At 39.5% G+C, this 21893-nt stretch overlaps 1 protein-coding gene across 2 annotated transcripts in view; it reads right to left on the bottom strand.

The window, feature by feature from the left end:
• Nucleotides 1–21893, bottom strand: part of AKAP6 (A-kinase anchoring protein 6) — a 588857-nt gene that overhangs the window by 125534 nt on the left and 441430 nt on the right. For both annotated transcript variants that reach the window (XM_061159147.1, XM_061159148.1), the window contains one exon: nucleotides 13109–13257. In XM_061159147.1, the coding sequence (XP_061015130.1) occupies nucleotides 13109–13257 (149 nt within the window). The remainder of the gene's footprint in view (nucleotides 1–13108; nucleotides 13258–21893) is intronic.

Genomic DNA, 21893 nt, shown 5'->3' with positions numbered 1-21893 from the left:
CAATTTTTTTCTTTAGTGGTTTTTTTTTTCTAAATTTGGGCTAACTACTATGATAATTACCAAAAGTACGTCCCAATATCTTGTCCATCATTTTCTCAACTTTTTCAGGTTTTTAAAAAAAAGATTCCAGGATTTTTCACCATGGAAATAAAATACTAACAAGACTGTTTAGTATCAATTTTTGCAGACTGGATAGCAATATATTATTTGTGAGGCTGGCATAGTTTAAGAAATGATCCTTCCTCTAAACCCTGGTGGGAGTTATGTTTGACCAGCTAAGTGTTTGAATACATAAATGCATTCAGCCTTTGGTATTTAAAGTGAGCATCATTAACTCAACATTTCAACTTAAACTTTGCTTAAAAGATAAAGTTTCACCCAAGTGAAATCAATGGAAGGTGTGTGTGAATATATGAGGTTCCAGCTTGGTCCACTAAGGAATTTTGATGAAATCAGACACCAAATGAAGAAATCATCAAAATAGAGCAACCAATAGTTGAAGAAAAGATAATACCAAAAAGGCCTGGAAGCTTTTCTACTAAGGATGAGTAATACATATTTTGGAGCATTTAAGTATCCATCTTTTGTAAACTTAATAGTTCCTTTCACATCAACATATCCAAAAACACAAGATCAGTTCCTGAGATACTAGCTTGTCTATGTTGGAATTTCTGTTAAGTGATCCAATTTTCCTAGCTTCTTTAGCATATTGATTCTTTCCCCAAATATTCACTAAGTGTTCACTGTTCACATTATTTGCTCAAGGAAGTTTGCCTCTGGTTTTCAAAAAAGACACTAAAGGTAATGGTAGCAAAATCTCATAAAAATACAGTTTAATATTATTGAAGTAAAACACTAATAACTGATTAGAATTTCCCATCATCCTCTATGCCATGTGTCATGTAAGCACAGCGGGGAGATACAAGAGTGGCACCTAGTCCAATCACAATATCATTCAAGAATAAAATTTAGCTTTCCAGACATGAAATCAGATATGCACAGTTGCATGTAGAATCCCTTTCCACTCTAAACATATTAAAGTGTGGACACTAATTTACTATTTTAAATGAAAATTCATGAGCCACTTCCTCATGAGAAAAGCCGCCTGCCTTTGCCATTAATAAATAAAAAGGAATATGGAGTTCTTTCCAGTAGTAATTTTCTGAATTCTCATATACACCCATGTACATGTGAAAATGTCTAAGAAAAATAAAATCAACCCTACAGATTTGTTAACGATAGGCCCCACTTTCTCATGGTCTCATGGACTGTTCATAAACTCTTGCTATTAAAATACAATCCATAAAACAAAAAAACTCTAACCTCCAAGATTAGCCACAAAATTAGAAGTATTAATTTAAGTTTCTGGATATATCTAGAGGATTCCGTTAGGCTGTCAGGAAGTCAAAACTCTCTCTAAATTTTCAAATACACTGGACTAAGTTCTAGCCAAAGGACTTGAAAACATTGTGAAGAATTTAGAAATGGTAGTGATTCTAACACAAATGTGAGAACCCCTATATCTGAAGACAAAGCAAGAGATAACGTTGTTTAAAAAAGAGAGAGAGATAAACCTTTCCATGTCATTGTCCATATGTTAGAGGGTCTGGATCCAGACTTGCTTCTGGAATACTGCTGAGGATTAGGCAGCTCAGCCTTTTGTGAAAAGTCTACTCTATCCTATACTTCCCTGGTTTTCAAAGATTTAACAAGCAATAGAGAATATTTGAGGAGGGTATGGCAAACCACTCCAATATTCTTGCCCAGAGAATCCCCATAGACAGAGGAGCCTGGTGGGCTATAGTCCGTGAAGTTGCAAAGGGTCAGACATGATTGAGTGACTAAGCATAGCACAGAGAATATTTACCCTCAAGGTTAGGGCAGGGGATAAAAATGTGTGTGCTCAGTCACTCCAGTTGTGGCCGACTTTGAGACCCCACAGACTACAGCCTGCCAGATTCCTCTGTCCATGGTATTTCCCAGGCAAGAATACTGGAGTGGGTTGCCATTCTCCTCCAGGGGATCCTCCCAACCCAGGGATCAAACTCCTGTCTCCTGCCTCATGTGTCTGCTGCCTTGGCAGGTGGGTGCTTTACCACTGTACCACCTGGGAAGCTCAGGAGGTAAACAACGTAGGAATAACTCTCTGCCACCCAATCTCTAACAAAATCTTTGTGGAAGAATTACTATGGAGATCTCTCCCAATATGACTTCATCTATCCTGTAGATGGGCTCTTAACTGAACTGTGCTTTGACATCACTTCTGCAGCCTACATCAAAAAATTGCCTTGGGAATTTGGTTTCTCTTACGAAAGTATTAGTTGCTCAGTCATGTCCGACTCTTTGCAACTCCATGGACTGTAGCCCGCCAGGCTCCTCTGTCCATGAGATTTCTCAGGCAAGAATACTGGAGTGGGTTGCCATTCCTTTCTCCAGGAGATCCTCCCAACTCAGGGATCAAACTCAGGTCTCCCGCATTGCAGGAAGGTTCTTAACCATCTGAGGCACCAGTGAAGAGATGAAGTATCACAGAGGCCTGTCTTCTCCTGAAAGAACTACCGGAGAAATCCCTCCCAGGACCCAGTGTGTTTCCCTAGATATATATTATTTTTAATCTTAGGATATTATGAATTTTCTGATGGATGAGATTTCACTCTTTTATTTGGATGTGGAAAGCTTAGAGCCAAACCATTGCCCTTCTTGAGGGCATGCACAGAAGATACACTTTTTTGTTTTCTGGTACACATTTTACTTTTACCTAACTGAGTTCAGTCCAATATTTATTCTATTTTATTGTAAATATTTTTGGTAAGTTGACTTAAATCCCTTGTGAAAGTGATGTGGGAATGCATAAAGGAATACATTTTAAAGAAAAGAGTTAAGCTCTGCACATTAAAATGAGGCAGATTAGATTTGTTTTAGACTCTCTCATATCTCTTTCCTTCTTCAATTGATCCCATAAACTTTCCAAAGCAGCACAGAAATTGTTTTAGCATTGTTAAGATGGAAAGGAGTTATATAAATAAATAAATAAATAGTTGACTTTACTGTTAACTTTGAAATAATACTTCCCCAGTAATTATGCCACTACCTCTTTAGTTCATCCTTTGTTGGCTCTTGGTATGGATGGCATTAGATTACTGAAGTGGAAGACTGTCTAGGTCTAAAATTAGTTTAATGTATTTGAACATTAGAAGGATATGATATTATGATCACAAATGAATACATGTATACTGGTGAGATTCTTTTTACAGCCGGTAAGACTTATTTTAATAATCATAGTGTCCAGAATATCAGTTTTTCAGAAGGTATCCAGGCACTTTTTGCTCCTTTGACTACAGGATGCATTGTGATCTTACTATGTGATAACACCAGAACACAACAGAAGGAGCAAAAAGAACCTGAACTGAACACTGATCAGTTGTTCATTAGTTTGAGACAGGGTAAAAATCAGCGGAGGAAGGTAAAAATGCAGGGTGGAAATAAGGTCGCCTTGGATTGTCTAGTGATTTATTTGTGAGAGTATTCCCAATATCAGCACACAGTTTATGACTGTGTGTACCAAAAAGAAAAATTATATTAATATGCAACAATGTTCCAAAAACAACCATTGAGCAGAAATTCAAAATGTTCATTGAGAGAAAGAGAATATGAGTGAACATGAATGTTCACCCAGCAGCACAAGGATGTTTTTGGCCTTTGGCTCAACAGAAAACCAGAAAGATCATCCTAGTGTAGTGAAATCCAGAGGTGATTACAGCCCTTCTCAGGTATTGGAAGTCATTCAGTATATCTTATTGCTGTGGTCAAATAGGAGATGGCAAGAGTGAATGTCGACATTCTAGGAATCAGCGAACTAAAATGAACTGGAATGGGTGAATATAACTCAGATGACCATTATATCTACTACTGTGGGCAGGAATCCCTTAGAAGAAATGGAGTAGCCATCATGGTCAACAAAAGAGTCCAAAATGCAGTACTTGGATGCAATCTCAAAAACGACAGAATGATCTCTGTTCATTTCAAAGGCAAACCATTCAATATCACAGTAATCCAAGCCTATGCCCCAACCAGTAATGCTGAAGAAGCTGAAGTTGAACGGTTTTATGAAGACCTACAAGACCTTTTAGAACTAACACCCAAAAAAGATGTACTTTTCATTATAGGGGACTGGAATGCAAAAGTAGGAAGTCAAGAAACACCTGGAGTAACAGGTAAATTTGGCCTTGGAGTACAGAAAGAAGCAGGGCAAAGGCTAATAGAGTTTTGCCAAGAGAACGCACTGGTCATAGCAAACACCCTCTTCCAACAGCACAAGAGAAGACTCTACACATGGACATCACCAGATGGTCAACACCAAAATCAGACTGATTATATTCGTTTCAGCCAAAGATGGAGAGGCTCTATACAGACAGCAAAAACAAGACCACGAGCTGACTGTGGCTCAGATCATGAACTCCTTATTGCCAAATTCAGACTTAAACTGAAGAGAGTAGGGATAACCACTAGACCATTCAGGTGTGACCTAAACCAAATCCCTTATGACTATACAGTAGAAGTGAGAAATAGATTTAAGGGACTAGATCTGATAGACAGAGAGCCTGATAAACTATGGATGGAGATTCATGACATTGTACAGGAGACAGGGATCAAGACCATCCCCAAGGAAAAGAAATGCATAAAGGCAAAATGGCTGTCTGAGGAGGTCTTACAAATAGCTGTGAAAAGAAGAGAAGCGAAAAGCAAAGGAGAAAAGGAAAGATATTCCCATTACAATGCAGAGTTCCAAAGAATAGCCAGAAGAGATAAGAAAGCCTTCCTCAGCGATCAATGCAAAGAAATAGAGGAAAACAACAGAATGGGAAAGACTAGAGATCTCTTCAAGAAAATTAGAGATATCAAGGGAACATTTCATGCAAAGATGGGTTCGATAAAGGACAGAAATGGTATGGACCTAACAGAAGCAGAAGATATTAAGAAGATGTGGCAAGAATACACAGAAGAACTGTACAAAAAAGATCTTCATGACCCAGATAATCACAATGGTGTGATCACTCACCTAGAGCCAGACATCCTGGAATGTAAAGTCAAGTGGGCCTTAGGAAGCATCACTATGAACAAAGCTAGTGGATATGATGGAATTCCAGTTGAGCTATTTCAAATCCTGAAAGATGATGCTGTTAAAGTGCTGCACTCAATATGCCAGAAAATTTAGAAGACTCAGCAGTGGCCACAGGACTGGAAAAGGTCAGTTTTCATTCCAATCCCTAAGAAAGGCAATCCCACAGAATGCTCAAACTACCGCACAATTGCACTCATCTCACACGCTATTAAAGTAATGCCCAAAATTCTCCAAGCCAGCCTTCAGCAATATGTGAACTGTGAACTTCCAGATGTTCAAGCTGGGTTTAGAAAAGGCAGAGGAACCAGAGATCAAATTGCCAATATCTGCTGGATCATTGAAAAAGCAAGAGAGTTCCAGAAAAACATCTATTTCTGCTTTTTTGACTATACTAAAGCCTTCGACTGTGTGGATCACAATAAACTGTGGAAAATTCTGAAAGAGATGGGGGTACCAGACCACCTGACCTGCCTCTTGAGAAACCTGTATGCAGGTCAGGAAGCAACAGTTAGAACTGGACAGGGGACAACAGACTGGTTCCAAATAGGAAAAGGAGTACGTCAAGGATGTATATTGACACCCTGCTTATTTAACTTATATGCAGAGTACATCATGAGAAATGCTGGGCTGGAAGAAGCACAAGCTGGAATCAAGATAGCCGGGAGAAATATCAATAACCTCAGATATGCAGATGACACCACCCTTATGGCAGAAAGTGAAGAGGAACTAAAAAGCCTCTTGATGAAAGTAAAAGAGAAGAGTGAAAAAGTTGGCTTAAAGCTCAACATTCAGAAAACTAAGATCATGGCATCTGGTCCCATCACCTCATGCGAAATAGATGGGGAGACAGTGGAAACAGTGTCAGACTTTATTTTTGGGGGATCCAAAATCACTGCAGATGGTGACTGCAGCCATGAAATTAAAAGACACTTACTCCTTGGAAGGAAAGTTTTGACGAACCTAGATAGCATAATAAAAGGCAGAGACATTACTTTGCCAACAAAGGTCTGTCTGGTCAAGGCTATGGTTTTTCCATTGGTCATGTATGGATGTGAGAGTTGGACTGTGAAGAAAGCTGAGCACTGAAAAATTGATGCTTTTGAACTGTGGTGTTGGAGAAGACTCCTGAGAGTCCCTTGGACTGCAAGGAGATCCAACCAGTCCATCCTAAAGGAGATCAGTCCTGGGTGTTCATTGGAAGGACTGATGTTGAAGCTGAAACTCCCATACTTTGGCCACCTCACGCGAAGAGTTGACTCATTGGAAGAGACCCTGATGCTTGGAAAGATTGGGGGCAGGAGGAGGAGGGGACGACAGAGTATGAGATGGCTGGATGGCATCACCAACGTGATGGGCATGAGTTTGAGTAAACTCTGGGAGTTGGTGATGGACAGGGAGGCCTGGCGTGCTGTGATTCATGGGGTCGCAAAGAGTCGGACACGACTGAGCGACTGAACTGAACTGAACTGATTACTTATTTGATCTTTAATCAAGTAATGTTTTAAATAGTGATATATTTGTCTTCATCTGCCAACACTATTCCTCTTTGGGAGTGTTTTATATGTATATGTGTGTGTGTGTGTGTGTACATTATCACAGTTATTCAGGAATACTTCATTTCCTAAAGGAAAATGGATTTATTTTTACTGCCAAACTTTTAACCTTTTGTCTAGTTAAAGTTCATTTAATTCAACCTGTTGTGCTTGGAAATAACCTGTGTATACTGTTTGTATTTGAAAGTAAAATTTACTCTTTCAACCTGTTGTGCTTGGAAATATCCTGTGTATACTGTTTGTATTTGAAAGTAAAATTTACTCTAAAACATTACATGATGTGGGATGAATACTTCTACATTCTTACAGAGAACAAACCTGACTACATATCCATCTGTGGACATTACCCAAATTCCCCCTCAGCCAGAGGTTGGCGTATGAGTGAGACTGAAGTATCTTCTAGAACTTTACCACAAGAACAGAAAGCCCTTTGAAATTCCCTCCGGAAGCAGAGTCAGGAAACATCTCCCTACTCTTCTACTCCATATTATTACTTACAGTAACCCTTAATATGTGTGCACAGACATGCATACACATGCACACACATATCCCTACGTGATGTTGTTGTTTAGTCGCTCAGTTGTGTCTGTCCGGCTGTTTGTGACCCCATAGACTATAGCATGCCAGGTTTCCCTGTCCTTCACCATCCCCCAGAGTTTGCTCAAACTCATATCCATTGAGTCAGTGATGCCATCCAACCATCTTGTCCTCTTTCATCCCCTTCTCCTCCTGCCTTCAGTATTTCCCAGCATCAGGGTCTTTTTCAAAGAGTCTGCTCTTCGCATCAGGTGGCCAAAGTATATATCAACTTGAATTCTGTTCTTTAATTTTTAATCCTGTATGCTCTCTCTCTTCCTTTAAGAATTTAGACTAGAGTGAATATATATCCCTAAAACTAATTTTTTTATGTAGTTGGAAGCAATCTGAGCAGACCTAATACATTTTAATAGCTGGAATCAGAAGGTTCCAGCAGCTTGAAGACAGAAAATAATAGTCAACAGTAGTTCTCAATTTCGTGCTAATCAAGATATCACCTTGGAATTTTCAATGCTATGCTTTTGTTTTTGGTTTCCCAGGGGGCACCAGTGGTAAAGAACTCGCCTGCCAATGCAGGTAGACTTAAGAGATGTGGGTTTGATCCCTGGGGTGGGAAGTTCCCCTGGAGAAGGGCACAACAACCCCCTCTAGTATTCTTGCCTGGAGAATCCCATGCACAGTAGAGCCTGTCAGTCCATAACGTCACACAGAGTCAAGATACATCTGAAGTGACTTGGCACACACACAAATTTTATTTTAAAAGACTTGTATAATATAGCCTGAAAGATTCTAGCTGAAATAAAAATGTCTCTATCAGCCATATCTTTTAAAATGAGCGTTCTTAAAGAGACTGCTATGTCTACCTGTGGCAGGTTTTTTGGGGACATGCTACCGCAAGGTAAGCTCCCACCTCCCTCAGCCCCTGCTACCTCATAGTCACCATACTGTCCTTGTTGATGGTTGAGGAGCCCAAGACATCCCTGAGCTTCAGATCTGCTTCCTGGGCATTTCTACTTAGATGTTCTGCAGACCATAAAAAAGAACTTTGTCCCAAACAGTCAGGTCCCCTCAGGCCCCTTGCTCCTCCCCTGCACTGAATACCATGTCCATTTGTGCAAAAGCCTGAAACACGGAGGTCTGTCTTAAACCCCACGTCCCTTAATGCCTGGTCCACTCAGGGACAAGGTTCTGTCTTCAACTTCCTTCCTTCAGTTTCCATTCCTGCTGTTTTCAGGCCAGAACAATTTCTCACTTGGATGACTGGAATAGCTTCTTAACCAAGCACTGTCTAGTCTTGCCCATGCCAGTCCCTTCTCCAGAGTGCGGCCAGAATACTGTTTTAAAATTGCCAACCTATTCTTGCTGGAATCTCTGACGGGTTCCAGCTGTTTGTACACATTGCCTCTGCTGTGGGAAACACTGGCTGTCACCTCTGACCCTGGGCCAGCCTCAACGACACTTCTCCTGGCAGGCGTTCATGATTTACATGCCCTGCCACTCTTTGTGTCCCGCTGCCTCTACAACCCCAGTGCCTAGTAGAGCCTGCTCAACAATCATGAAATGCTGAATGATACAGAAATCATTTGAATCTGAGTCTTCCTGTTTTCTTTCTCTCCCCACATTAGAGTGGCCCTTTTCTCTCTCTTACTTGCCCCATCCAAGGTTTATTGACTCTTTCTGGCTTTAGCCTCCAATCTTGTCTCCACATCTCCCATTAATTTCTAATCTGTTACTGGTCTCCACCTTCAGATTTTCCAATTTAGTACATCTGGAGTGGGACCCAGAATTTGCAATTTCTAGTTGATTCCCAGGAGATACTAATGCTGCTGGTCTAGAGATCATTCTTTGAAAACCACTGGAGCAATGATCTCAACTGGGCAGTTGGGCATCAAGTATAATATATCTTGGTCCACTCTGGCCTCCTGAATCAGAATTTTGAGGGAGGTAAGATGGGCAGGCAGTTTTCAACTTAAAAGTTCCCTAGGAAATCTTGATGCATCCTAGTTAAGAACCATGAACTCAGTGATTAACTCCAGGATCTCAACTTCACTTTCTTCCTAAGCCTTATTTGGCACTACTCCCTCTGACTTTCTACCTTGTTCTCTAGTCATATGGAATAGCAAGCAGCATAATGATTCCACACCTCTGTTCCCTCGAAGCCCTAGATTCATTTTAGTTTTTCATTTATGCACCAGCATTCACTGGGTATCTAGCACACTCCAGGATGCAGTGCATAGTGTGGTGAATGGGACAGACATGGCCCTGCCTCATGGAGTCCACATGTTATTTGCTCTAAGCTTCCCTGGCACCCTCTGCCTCCCCTTCTTCTTCACGATACAGAGAAATACTAGTTTAATGCTGCTCTCTTGATAGACTGTAAATTTCATGAAGGTAGGGACTACGGTCTGACTGTGTTTGTAAGTGCTCAGTATGTGTTTGTTCAGATTAAACTGGAAAATTCTTCCCCTGCCCTAGCCCTCTTCCGAAAATCACCTCTAGAGTCCCGTCTCTCTCTATCATTCCTGACCTGCTCCAATTCTCCCACCACCGTCAGAACTGAGCCCCACCTTCCATGAGCCCTGCTCCCTACTCTAAGCAGATTCCTAACTCACCACTTTGATACTTCACTCTATGTTGTTTATAGATCTGGTTCCTCCTACTAAATAAACTGTGAGCTTCTCAAGGGCAGGGACCATTTCATTTTTGCCTTTTAACCTCTATACTTCATAAAGGACATATTTAATAATATTTGTCAAATTAATGAATTTCATTTTTCACTTAAGCCTGCTTTGCAGTGTTTTGTCCAAACTTCCTTGTGGCTTAAATGAAATTGCCTTAAGACTCTTCTGTCTCTCTATAGTAGGACAATATCATAATTCAAATTTCATATACCATATGGAACATGCATAACATGTGATTTAGGGGGAAAAATGTTTATCAAGGGTCTGAGCTAAATTTTCAGAGAGAGGGCAAAATGCGACTTCATGGACTGTTCACTACATCATGACTCAGGGCTCTGAGGTGAGGTCCTGGACAAGCCAGTCACCCAGCCGTTTTGCCTCCCAGTTCTATTATTTATAAGCTAAACAAAAGACATGCTTTGTAATCTACTCTAAGTCTTGACAGGAAGTAGGATACTACTTACTAAAATAAACAAGATTTTGAAATTCATTATAAAAATGAAATCAGACAACCCCTTAATAGAAAGAGGTGTCAGAAAGACAGATGATTATACTTTACAAAATTTACAAAAGAGTGTTCCTGATGAAATCTGCTCAGAAAATTGTGCCATGCACGTAGTATGCCTTCAGTGAATATTTACAGGATAAGAAACAAACAAGACAATCTACAAGCTTTCATTTAAATCAACAGGAGCCAAAAGCACCAACCTGCTCCCTTTGAGAATCACCAATGACTCAAGCATTGCAGGTCCCTCTAGGAAGCCACGGTTTCCCACTTCGCTACTTAGGAACCAGTGCCCAGTGTCTCCCACAGAGGAACACACTCTGTTACCACAGCTCACGCAGCTTCACATACTGTCAGGGAAATCTTCCCACTGCACATATTCATGACTGTCAAACACACATTTCATGGTGGTACACAAGCTGTGTTAAATCACCTTGATATACACCTTTTCATCAAGCCAGAGAGGTTATAAATTCATTTCTAAACAATATTTTGGTTACACAAAAATCTTAGAAATTTAAGATCTCCATTCAATCTAGCAGCTGAGTCTTCCCTGGAATAACCTTATACATTTTTCAACTACATATTCTCCTTTGCATGGACATAGGCTGGAGGAGGAAATAAAAATATATGGATTGCATCACCAACTTAATGTTCTCTTCAGTGGATTGGATATCTACCTGCCTGTGGAATGAAGATCCTAGAAGACCCACATTATTCCCACAATATCTTATCAAAAACAATGCTCATTCTGTGTAACAAAAGGAACTGTTAATGAAGTTCATGTATCATTGGAGCAGATAATTTTAGAAGGCTGTGTTCTTAAGGTTTCAGAATTACAGATTCAACTGTGGGAGCAAAGCGTCTTAGGAGCAGGACGCCCCAGATAACCTCACCCACGTACATTTCTCAAACAATGGTTTTCTGTATGTAAACAGAAAACAGAAAGGAGTATATGGTTTTTGTCCTTAGTATTAAATAGCTGCCTTTTCTTCAGCACACTCTTAAATTTCCTCACAATGCACAGCCTTCAGCACCCTAAGGAGCGTAAACAAAGGATATCAGGCAAGTTCACCTACTCCCACTTCACAGAACAATGCTTGCTGTTAACTAAGCCATTCCCAGGGCAGATTTATGATTTGTGGAGCCCAGAGTAAATACTCAGGTTGGGCCCTTGGAATCTGAGGTCAGAAGCACGTGGTAACAGCTCAATCCCTAGGGCTTTTAGAAAACATGAAAATGTGACCTAAAGTTTTTGGTGGTGGGTACACCAGGGACTATTTAGGCATTTAGAGAAATTAAACCACATTAAGGCCTCAAAACAGCTTATTGTTCACGCTCGAATATTTAACCTTTTCTTTCTAATTTGCTGTCATGCTTTTCCTCTTGTGAATAAATGTCTTCTGAATCATAGAAGATAAATCAAATACATGCTCACATGTCTATATATAAAAAATATCTTAAAAGAGCAACAAATTGTATAGAGAGGTAAATTTTAAAAGTTAAAAAGCCGTTGCCCATTTCCTAAAAAGAATTACAACTCGAATTCTTTTCTTGCATTCTTAGACCTCGGGTTATATCACAAGACAGAATTTGTAACCTGTGTTGTTAATTTATCCTCAAAATCTGAACGAGAATTTTAAGTCACATCAGAACTATAAGCACGTAAGAGAAAAAAGAAAGCAAATGCATGGAAAGACTTCTTTTCTCTTGCCTTTTGAAGGAATATTTTGGCTAGAGTTACTCCCCATAGGTTTATACTATGCTGTTAACATGTTATGGAACTTGGGGGAACAGTTTCTCTCCCTTGTTGTCTGGCTCAAGTATAAAAGAAAATAGGTTACTCTTTCCATTTTAATGAGTATAATTATTATCAAGTCATTAAAATTATGAAATGATTAAATTTCATTATACTCTTTTACTCTTTAATAATCACCTACTAAATATTAAAATTGAACCAGAAAAGAAATTTTTAAATATATAGTATTTTATAAATCTCATATATGTATTATATATATAATATATATACAGATCTACAATATAATTGTAGATTATACACACACACATACACACACACAGAGAATGTTTGCATAATTTTGAAGTAATTTGGAAATACTTGAATGCATTACTTAACTATTCAGTAGCATGGGTAGTTAGTATAATATAAATACAGCCATAGATCTCAGGCTGAATGAAACTGTTGGTGGGTCATTGAAGTTGCTGGGTCTTTTCATGTAACACAGACAATAAGCACTAGTCCATCATTCCACTTGACTTCATGCGATGCTAACCAGTTAGTCCATAGTCCCTAAACAATTATTAAATATCTGTATTTTCAAAAAATTATGTTCCACCAGTTTCCAGTGAGGTTCTGGTGTTTAAAATTTGCTTAGATAGACTTTAAACTATGAGGTTTAAAGAGAGGGAAATACGCTGAGAAAATTACAGGCACAGTGTAGTGACAGAAACGCTCAGAAAATCACAAGACTGTTTTGAACAAATAATACCAAAGTTAGGAAGTCCTGGGTGAGATGACAGACTGATAAAATCCATAGTCTTCAATTCTAATGGAAAAGGACATAAATACCTTGTCTATCGCACTTCTCTTGCTAGCTTGGGAGGAAATGCCTGCCTAACACCAACCAGTGGAACATCGTTGAAAAAAGTAGAGATTAATGAGAATAAAACAACAAAAAGAATAGCTCCCTACCCATTGCCTCCTCCTGAATGAACTTTTGACATATCAGCAAACTCTTCTTTCCGTTTGCTGCCGCTGGTGTATTGCTCACTGTACAGCTTGAGGGACATCTGCTCAACAGCATCTCTTTGTGCTTCCAGGTAGCATAGTTGAACCTCAGCCTGGAGAGAGAAACAAAGAGGAATGGCTGTTTTAATCTGGAAGGAATGCATTTCAAGTGAGGTGTAACAACACAGAGAACGGGAATTGTTCACATCATTATATCGCTCCTTTTCAGCTTGGATTTAACGGGATCAGCTGGGCATATTACAGAATTATATTGTAGATCTGAATCTTATAAGTTCCTCCTTAAAATATAATCTGAATAAATGAACTCTCAGAAGACTCAGTAAATATCACAAAATATCCCTGAGATCATAATACTGTATGATGAGACTTTATATAAAAGTTCTGTGAAATTCCTTAATAATATCCTTCCTCATACTGCCACATATGTAACATTTTTTTTTTTAAAGAGTCCCCTTCCAACCCATACATTTGCATGGACACATACTCTGGATGCTTCTCATTAGCTTCACCCTGAGGAGAATAAAAAAGCCTAGGACTAATTCAATATCTCTTCAATAGGGATAAGACTTCCTACATTACTTTTTTTTGGTTCTCTGTATTTTGTCTTAATAATTTTAAAATAGAAAGAACAGTGATTTTGCTTACATGCAGGCTTGAATTGTTAAATTTTTCATAGATACTTGGGGCTCACTGTACTAAAAGGAGAGGTAGTAAGTTCACCATGCTGTTTTCTATCAAACCAAGGCCAAAAGAATGCTGAATAACATTTGGCAAGGAAATGTATTGAAGAGATGCTTTATTTATTGCAGCTGTTGAGATCCCTGTGGCTTTAGAGTTCCCCAGAGCACCAGATAAAACGGGGAATGAAGTCTTCTCAGTGGCATGCTTGCCTGTGGTGAAGGAAAAAGGCCAGTGCTGAGTACATGTGTACTGTGGACCAAAGGAGCTCTTAAGGTCTTTTTGTGTGCTTCACTAAATCCCACATGCCTGTTAACATTTCTCAACAGCCTTAAAATTTCTACTTCTTTATTATTTAATTATATATTCTCCTACAGAAAGACCAAGTCTGGGTCAGTTGCTGGGTATTTGCCAGATTTCCATAACATGTAGGAAAAGCAGAGTCAGAGATGACCTTCTACTCTTCATGTCCATGGCCAGCTGAGGCCTCTTGCACACTCTCTGGTTTTATAGGCACAATTGTGGGGGGGGAAAAAAAGAGTGTAATAAAGTAGAAGCTACTTAAAAGGGCGAATCAGGACTCTGTAAAGGAAATGGGTAGCTTATGAAATGGAAGATCTCAAATCATTCTAGAATTTGTATTTTGTTCTTTTCCACAGGAGCTAATTATGAATGCTCTAGATATTGAGGAGGAACTTAAAAAATACTAAAATTACTATATTCATGTAATTGAAGTTTCTGCAATCTATGTATTGGTTCATGTAACCTTTTTTCGCCCAAACTAATTGACTTGCACAAGGATTAAGAATTACGTCAAACACTATAAACTAAGGATAATGTTACATGGAGTATTTTCAGTATGGGAAGAAAGGGTGTGGCTAGGGGAAAGCACAAAGGAAATACTAAATCTAGTGTTAGTCAGCCTATTTATTAATAGATGGAGAAAAAGAAGGCATGGAGCATATTAATGACAACATAGAAGAGTGCCAACTCAGAGGTTTGCAGGTATCACAGAATTTGAAGAAATATCTAGAGACCTAAGAATATTCTTTAATGGTTGCGGGGAAGAAAATGAAACTGAATATAGGGAGTCAATGATTAGAAAAAAACAACAGGCAATAGAAATGTATTGGTTCTATATCTTTCAATAAAGTATACAATATTCCCAAGCAACTAAATATGAGATCATTGAGAGATACTGAACAGTAGTCAAAGAACTTAATACAGCTAGAGATTATCATACTAAGTGAAGTCATAAAGTGAAAGACAAATACCATATGATATCACTAAAGTATGAACAAATGAACCTATCTACAAAACAGAAACAGATTCATAAACATAGAAAACAGACTTGTGGTTGCCAAGGAGGAGGGGGGAAAGAGAGGAATGGACTGGGAGTCTGGGGTTGGCAGATGCAAAATATTACATTTAAAATGGATAAACAACAAGGTCTTAGTGTTTAGCACAGAGACCTGTATTCAATATCCTGTGATAAACCATAATGGAAAAGAATATAAAAAAAGAATGTCTATAAGTAAATAACCGAGTCACCTTGCTGTACCGCAGAAATTGGCACAACGTTGTAAATCAACTATACTTCAATAAAAAGTAGTGATAAAATACTTTTTAAAAGATAACTTAAAAACAAAAATCTTTCCAAATGCTATCCCCACTCCTCCCCTTCTCAACACTATGGGGATAATGAGGAGACATCCCACACAAATTATTCTTTTGGAAATCCTATTAAAATAATGAATCTGCACCATTAGATGCCAAAGCTGCACGTCTGATCCATAGAGGTCCCTGTTAGTTTTTAACCACCCTAAGGTAGCAAACTAGACCACTGCTTGTTTTTGGTAAAGATCTCACAAATGTGAGCCACTGGTCACAAAAAGCAACGTAAAGAGGGAGGCCAACTTCACATAGACTCATCACTACCATGGAAAAATAATTGAAGCTCAGCCCTTTGAGATCCTCGGCCATCTCTGTGCACAAGGGTAGCACCTCTTGTGTGACACGGATTCCCGGAAAGGAATTCAGAGAACAATGCTGAGAGCAACTGGAGAAACAATTAGTCACCTTACAAAAATGATTGAAATGCTATGATCTAAGACTTTTATTGCACAATATCTCATAGGCATTTGACATAGGAAACTTCCCTGTGCTAAAAAGGAGATGAATTAGATGGCCCAGCTTTTCCTATCCATCTGTATTTCTATCTCTGCTTTCAGTGATTCATTTCAAAACGTGATGATAAAAATAGAACCAAAGTTTCTTCGGCTAAGGTTGAATGACTTTGCCAGTCTAAATCTCTCTGCGAGCTGCCTTAACTTTTTCTCATACTGTATTTTACTCCACAGATAAATTTTTAGGAGAAAGATTTGGAGAAACTATAGTTCTTAAAAAAAAATAGTCACACTGGATCTTTGATTAAAATAATTTCATTTATTGAAGCAATAGTTAGAACCGGACATGAAACAATGAACTGGCTTAAAATTGGGAAAGGAGTACATCAAGGCTGTATAGTCTCACCCTGCTTATTTAACTTGTATGCAGACTACATCATGCGAAATGCTGGGCTGGATGAAGCACAAGCTGGAATCCAGATTGCCAGGAGAAATACCAATAACCTCAGATACGCAGATGACACCACTCTTATGGCAGAAAGCAAAGAACTAAACAGCCTCTTGATGAAAGTCAAAGAGGAGAGTTAAAAAGCTGGTGTAAAACTCAACATTCAAAAAACTAAGATCATGGCCATCCAGTCCTATCCCTTAATGGTAAATAGATGGGGAAACAGTGGAGACAGTCACAGGCTTTCTTTTCTCAGGCTCCAAAATCACTGCAGATGGTGACTGCAGCCATGAAATTAAAAGACGCTTACTCCCTGGAAGAAAAGCCATGACAAACCTAGAGAGCTAAAAAGTACTAGTTACAGTAATAGTAGTTAAAAAGTAGAGACATTGCTGACAGAAGTCTGTCTAGTCAGAGCTATGGTTTTTCCAGTAGTCATGTATGGATGTGAGATTAGGACCATAAAGAAGGCTGAGCACTGAAAAACTGATGCTTTCAAACTGTGTTGCTGTAGAAGACTCTTGAGAGTCCCTGGGACAGCAAGGAGAAAAAAAACAGTTAATCATAAAGGAAATTAACCCTGAATATTTATTGAAAGGACTGATGCTGAAGCTTGAATACTTTGGCCATCTGATAGGGAGAGCCAACTCATTGGAAAAGACCCTGATGTTGGGAAAGATTGAGGGCAGGGGAAGGAGGCAACAGAGAATGAGAAGGCTGGATGGCCTTATCGATTCAAAGGACATGAGTTTGAGCCAACTCCAGGAGATAGTGAAGAACAAGGAAGCCTGGCATGCTGCAGTCCATGGGGTCGCAAAGAGTGGACATGACTGAGCGACTGAATAACAACGAGAACAATGACAATTGTAGATACTTTAAAAGTGACTATATTTTACAAATAGAAACATAGACTATAGTATATTAAATAATATTACTGATGTGTAATCAACAAGATTTGATAACTTATTCATTAAGAAAAATGAAAAGGAACAAGAAGGAACAGACTCACTGACAGATCTACCTCTCACTTCCAGTGTCATCAATGGGAATATAAAATGAGTAGCATAGACAAAGGGAACAAATGAGCTAAAACAGAGACTTTTGCTTTGAGGTACTAGTGTGATTCCCAAAATGAAATGTTCAGCAAGCAAGAGGAAATATTAGGACTGAAATATAAACCCAGAGGCAAAGGCTGACACTAGGAGATGAAATGAGAATGCCATGGGAGACTGTGTATGATGAGAAGAGAAAAAGGATCAGCTCTTTCTTATTCTAATTGAGGCCTGCTTAAGACCTCAGCTGACCTAAAGTGATGGATTCTCAAATACTCTACCTCCCTCTCTGCCAGCCCCAAATCTATTTTATAGATAGTTCCTTGATCTTTTTGATTCACATCTAGGATCACTGGTTCTTGTTGTTTCAGGGCTTAATTCTGGACCTCTTTATTTAAACTCTTTTCCATGGCTTTCAATGCTACCTATGTAGTAACAGCTCCCTATTCTCTCCTCTGAGTGCCATACTTATACATACAATCAACCACTGCTAACTGAATTTACTTTAAGCATAGCTGTTGAAAACACTCTCCATTCTCATCCTTACTGCATGCCTCCAAACTTTCTGTTCTTAGTACCCTCCCTTTAAATAAATGGCACCATGTGTTGCTTAGGTCAGAAACCTGAGAATCATCCATGACTCCTCTTCATCATTTCCTACAACCAGTTACTCCCTAAATTCTGTTGATTCTTCTTTCAAAATGTCTCTCCAGTCTGTCTTCCCAGTCTGCATTGCTGCCAGCCTGGTCCAAACCTTTATCAACTCTCCCCTGTAGTATAGCAATTATCTTCTAATGTGTATCTCCCCTTGCCCATTCCTGCCTCTCCCATCTCTTCCATTACAATGTCCAAGTGGTCTCTATAAAACATAAGTTGGTTTCATACTGCATTTAGATCTAAAACACAAACTTAGAATATAGCTCATTAGATTTGCTTCCTGCCTACCTTAGACCTCATTCCCTACTTCTCTCTTTCTTGATCACTATGCCCCTTGTCATGCTTTCCTTCTTCCTTCTTTAAATAGCTCTTTCCTCTCTAAGGACCTTTGCACATACTGTTCCCTTTCTCTAGAACATTCTCTTGCCAATGACTTCTCATTCCTTAGCTCTCAGCTGACATGTTACTTCTCAGGGAGGCCTCTCTGTCCACCTTATCAAAAGTAGACCCACTCTATTTTTCTCCATTTCAGAACAGTGTTAATTTCCTTTACAGCACATATCTCAATTTAGAATTCTTAGATTTGCTGGCTTATAATTTCTCTGTCTCTGTCTCCAGACTCTAAGCTCCATACAGGGATGGTGTTTCTCTGTCTGCTTGGCCATTCTGTATTCCCAGCACCTAGGCAGTATCTTGAATGTGATAGACGCTCAGTAAATAATTTATTGCTCATATAGTCACTAAGCCTTTATCATGTGTCAGGAACTACACCAAGAACTATGGGTACAAAGAAGAACAAAATATTGTCCCTTTTCTCAAGGGATTACAGTGTAGTGGAGGAAAGAGCCATGGCAACAAGTAGATAAGTGCGCTGAGTAAAATGATGGTGGGGGTGGATGGGAAATAAAACATTGCGTGAAGGTGAGGAATGGGCAGTAAAAGCCAGGTAGAGGTAACATTTGAGCCAGATCTGGGAGTATGGGTATATCTTTGTCAGGTAAAGAAGCAGATGAATATCTTTACAGGTAGAAGTCTTCATTTGTTCAGAGGCCCAGACTTACAAAAGGATATGGCATGTTCAGAGAATGGTGGCTGCAGCTTTGGGGGCATTTAGACAAAGAGGCTAAAGTAGAAGGGGATAGGCTAGGGAGAATGTCACTTTAGGGAATCTGAGCTCTTTAATGACCTACCAAGAAGATGTCACTGTTTCTGTGATGGCCTTAATCTACTATCTGCCTTCTTCTGTCATGAGATGGGTTAGTCCAGATATACTCATAAAGTTCCTACCTCCTGATGTCGCATTGAGAAGAGAATCAACAGTTTCCAAGGGGACAGAAGCCCAGCAATCCAACAGAGAGAATGCCTACCTAAGAGATTCTATTAATTCACTTCTCTCTAGTAAACTTTTAAAATAATGTTATGGGTTTATTTCACATAATGTGTCCTCTTCAAATTGTATGTTGAAGCCTTAAACCTAAATGTGACTGTAATTGGGGACAGGGTCTTTAAAAAGACAATTAAGGTTAAATAGATCACAAGGGTGTGGCCCTAATCCAACAGGACTGGTGTCTTTATAAAATGATGAAGAGTGGTCCCACAGAGAAAAGGCCATGTGAGGATGCAGTAAGAAGGCAGTTGGTCATCCACAAGCAAGGGGAGAGGCCTCCTATAGAAACCAAACCTGTCAACTACTTGATCTGGGACTTCCAGCCTCCAGAACTGTAAGAAATAAATTTCTATTGTTTAAGCCACCCAGTCTGTGTATTTTTTATTGCCACCCTAGTAGACTAACTAAGATTATGGCATCCAGTCCCATCACTTCATGGCAAATAGATGGGGAAACAGTGGAAACAGTGGCTGATTTTATTTGGGGGGGCTCCAAAATCACTGCAGATGGTGACTGCAGCCATGAAATTAAAAGACATTTACTCCTTGGAAGGAAAGTTATGACCAACCTAGACAGCATATTAAAAATCAGAGACATTACTTTGTCAACAAAGGTCTGTCTAGTCAAGGCTATGGTTTTTCCAGTGGTCATGTATGGATGTGAGAGTTGGACTATAAAGAAAGCTGAGCACAGAAGAATTGATGCTTCTGAACTGTGGTGTTGGAGAAGACTCTTGAGAGACCCTTGGACTGCAAGGAGATCCAACCAGTCCATCATAAAGGAAATCAGTCCTGGGTGTTCATTGGAAGGACTGATGTTGAAGCTGAAACTCCAATATTTTGGCCAGCTGATGTGAATATCTGACTCATTTGAAAAGACCCTGATATTGGGAAAGATTGAAGGCAGGAGGAGAAGGGGATGACAGAGAATGAGATGGCTGGATGGCATCACTGACTCAATGGACATGAGTTTGGATAAACTCCAGGAGTTGGTGATGGACAGGGAGGCCTGGTGTGCTGCGGATCATGGGGTCACAAAGATTTGGACACGACTGAGCAACTGAACTGAGCTGAACTGAAGAAGACTAATACACATAATAAAGTTAGAATCACTGCCTTATCAGAGGTTTAATACAACTGCTTTGCTACTTATCATTGTTAGTATGTTTTCCCCTTTTATTTCCCAGGTGGCGCTAGTGGTAAAGAACCTGCCTGCCAACGCAGGAGACATGAGAGACTCGGGTTCAATCCTTGGGTCAGGAAGATCCCCTGGAGAAGGAAATGGCAATCCACTCCAGTATTCTTGCCTGGAGAATCCCAAGAACAGAGGAGCCTGGTGGGGCTACAGTCCATATGGTTTCAAAGCATTGGACACAACTGAAGCAACTTAGCATGCACAATTTACAATGTAGGCAGATTTAGTTGCTAAGTCATGTTCGACTCTTTGCAACCCCATGGACTGTAGCCCGCCATTCTCCTCTGTCCATGGGATAGAATCCCTTGGACAGAGAAGCCTGGTGGCTACAGTCCATGGGGTCATGAAGAGTTGGACATGATTAAAGTGACTTAGCATGAATAGCCTAAATAATTAGAGACACTCCTCTTCAAATTTAGACTACATATTAATAATTTAGTCAGAACACAAGATAGTGTTCTAAAATATTCTATTTAAATTTGGCTTGGTATGTGGTGATTCAAATTCAGTGATATTCTCCTGAGCCCAAATAATCAACCATATACTTCCCTCTTGATGAGGGTGAAAGAGGAGAGTGAAAAAGCTGACTTAAAAGTCAATATTAAAAAAACTAAGATAATGGCATCTGGTCCCATCACTTTATGGTGAAAAGATGAGGAAAAAATGGAAACAGTGACAGATTTCCTCTTTTGGGGCTCTAAAATCACTGTGGATGGTGACTGCAGTCAGGAAATTAGAAGATGATTACTTCTTGCAGGAAAGCTATAACAAACCTAGACAGTGTATTAAAAAGCAAAGACATCACCTTGCCAACAAAGGTCCATATAAACAAGCCTACGGTTTTTCCAGTAATGTATGGATTTGAGAGCTGGACCATAAAGAAGGCTAAGTGCCGAAGAATTGATGCTTTTGAATTGTGGGGCTGGAGAAGTCCTTTGGACAGCAAGGAGATAAAACCAGCCAATCCCAAAGGAAACCAACCCTGAATACTCATTGGAAGGACTGATTCTGAAGCTCTAATATTTGGCCACCTGATGTGAAGAACCGACTCATTGGAAAAGACTCTCATGCTGGGAAAGATTGAAGGCAGGAGGATAAGAGGGCAACAGAGGATGAGATGGTTGGATGGCATCACCAAGTCAATGGACATGAACTTGGCAAACTCTGGCAGATGGTGAGGGACAGG

Source organism: Dama dama, chromosome 13 (assembly GCF_033118175.1).
Source record: "Dama dama isolate Ldn47 chromosome 13, ASM3311817v1, whole genome shotgun sequence".
NCBI lineage: Eukaryota > Metazoa > Chordata > Mammalia > Artiodactyla > Cervidae > Dama > Dama dama.
Note: the sequence above shows the minus strand (reverse complement) of the source record. Positions and strands in the feature narration are given on the sequence as shown.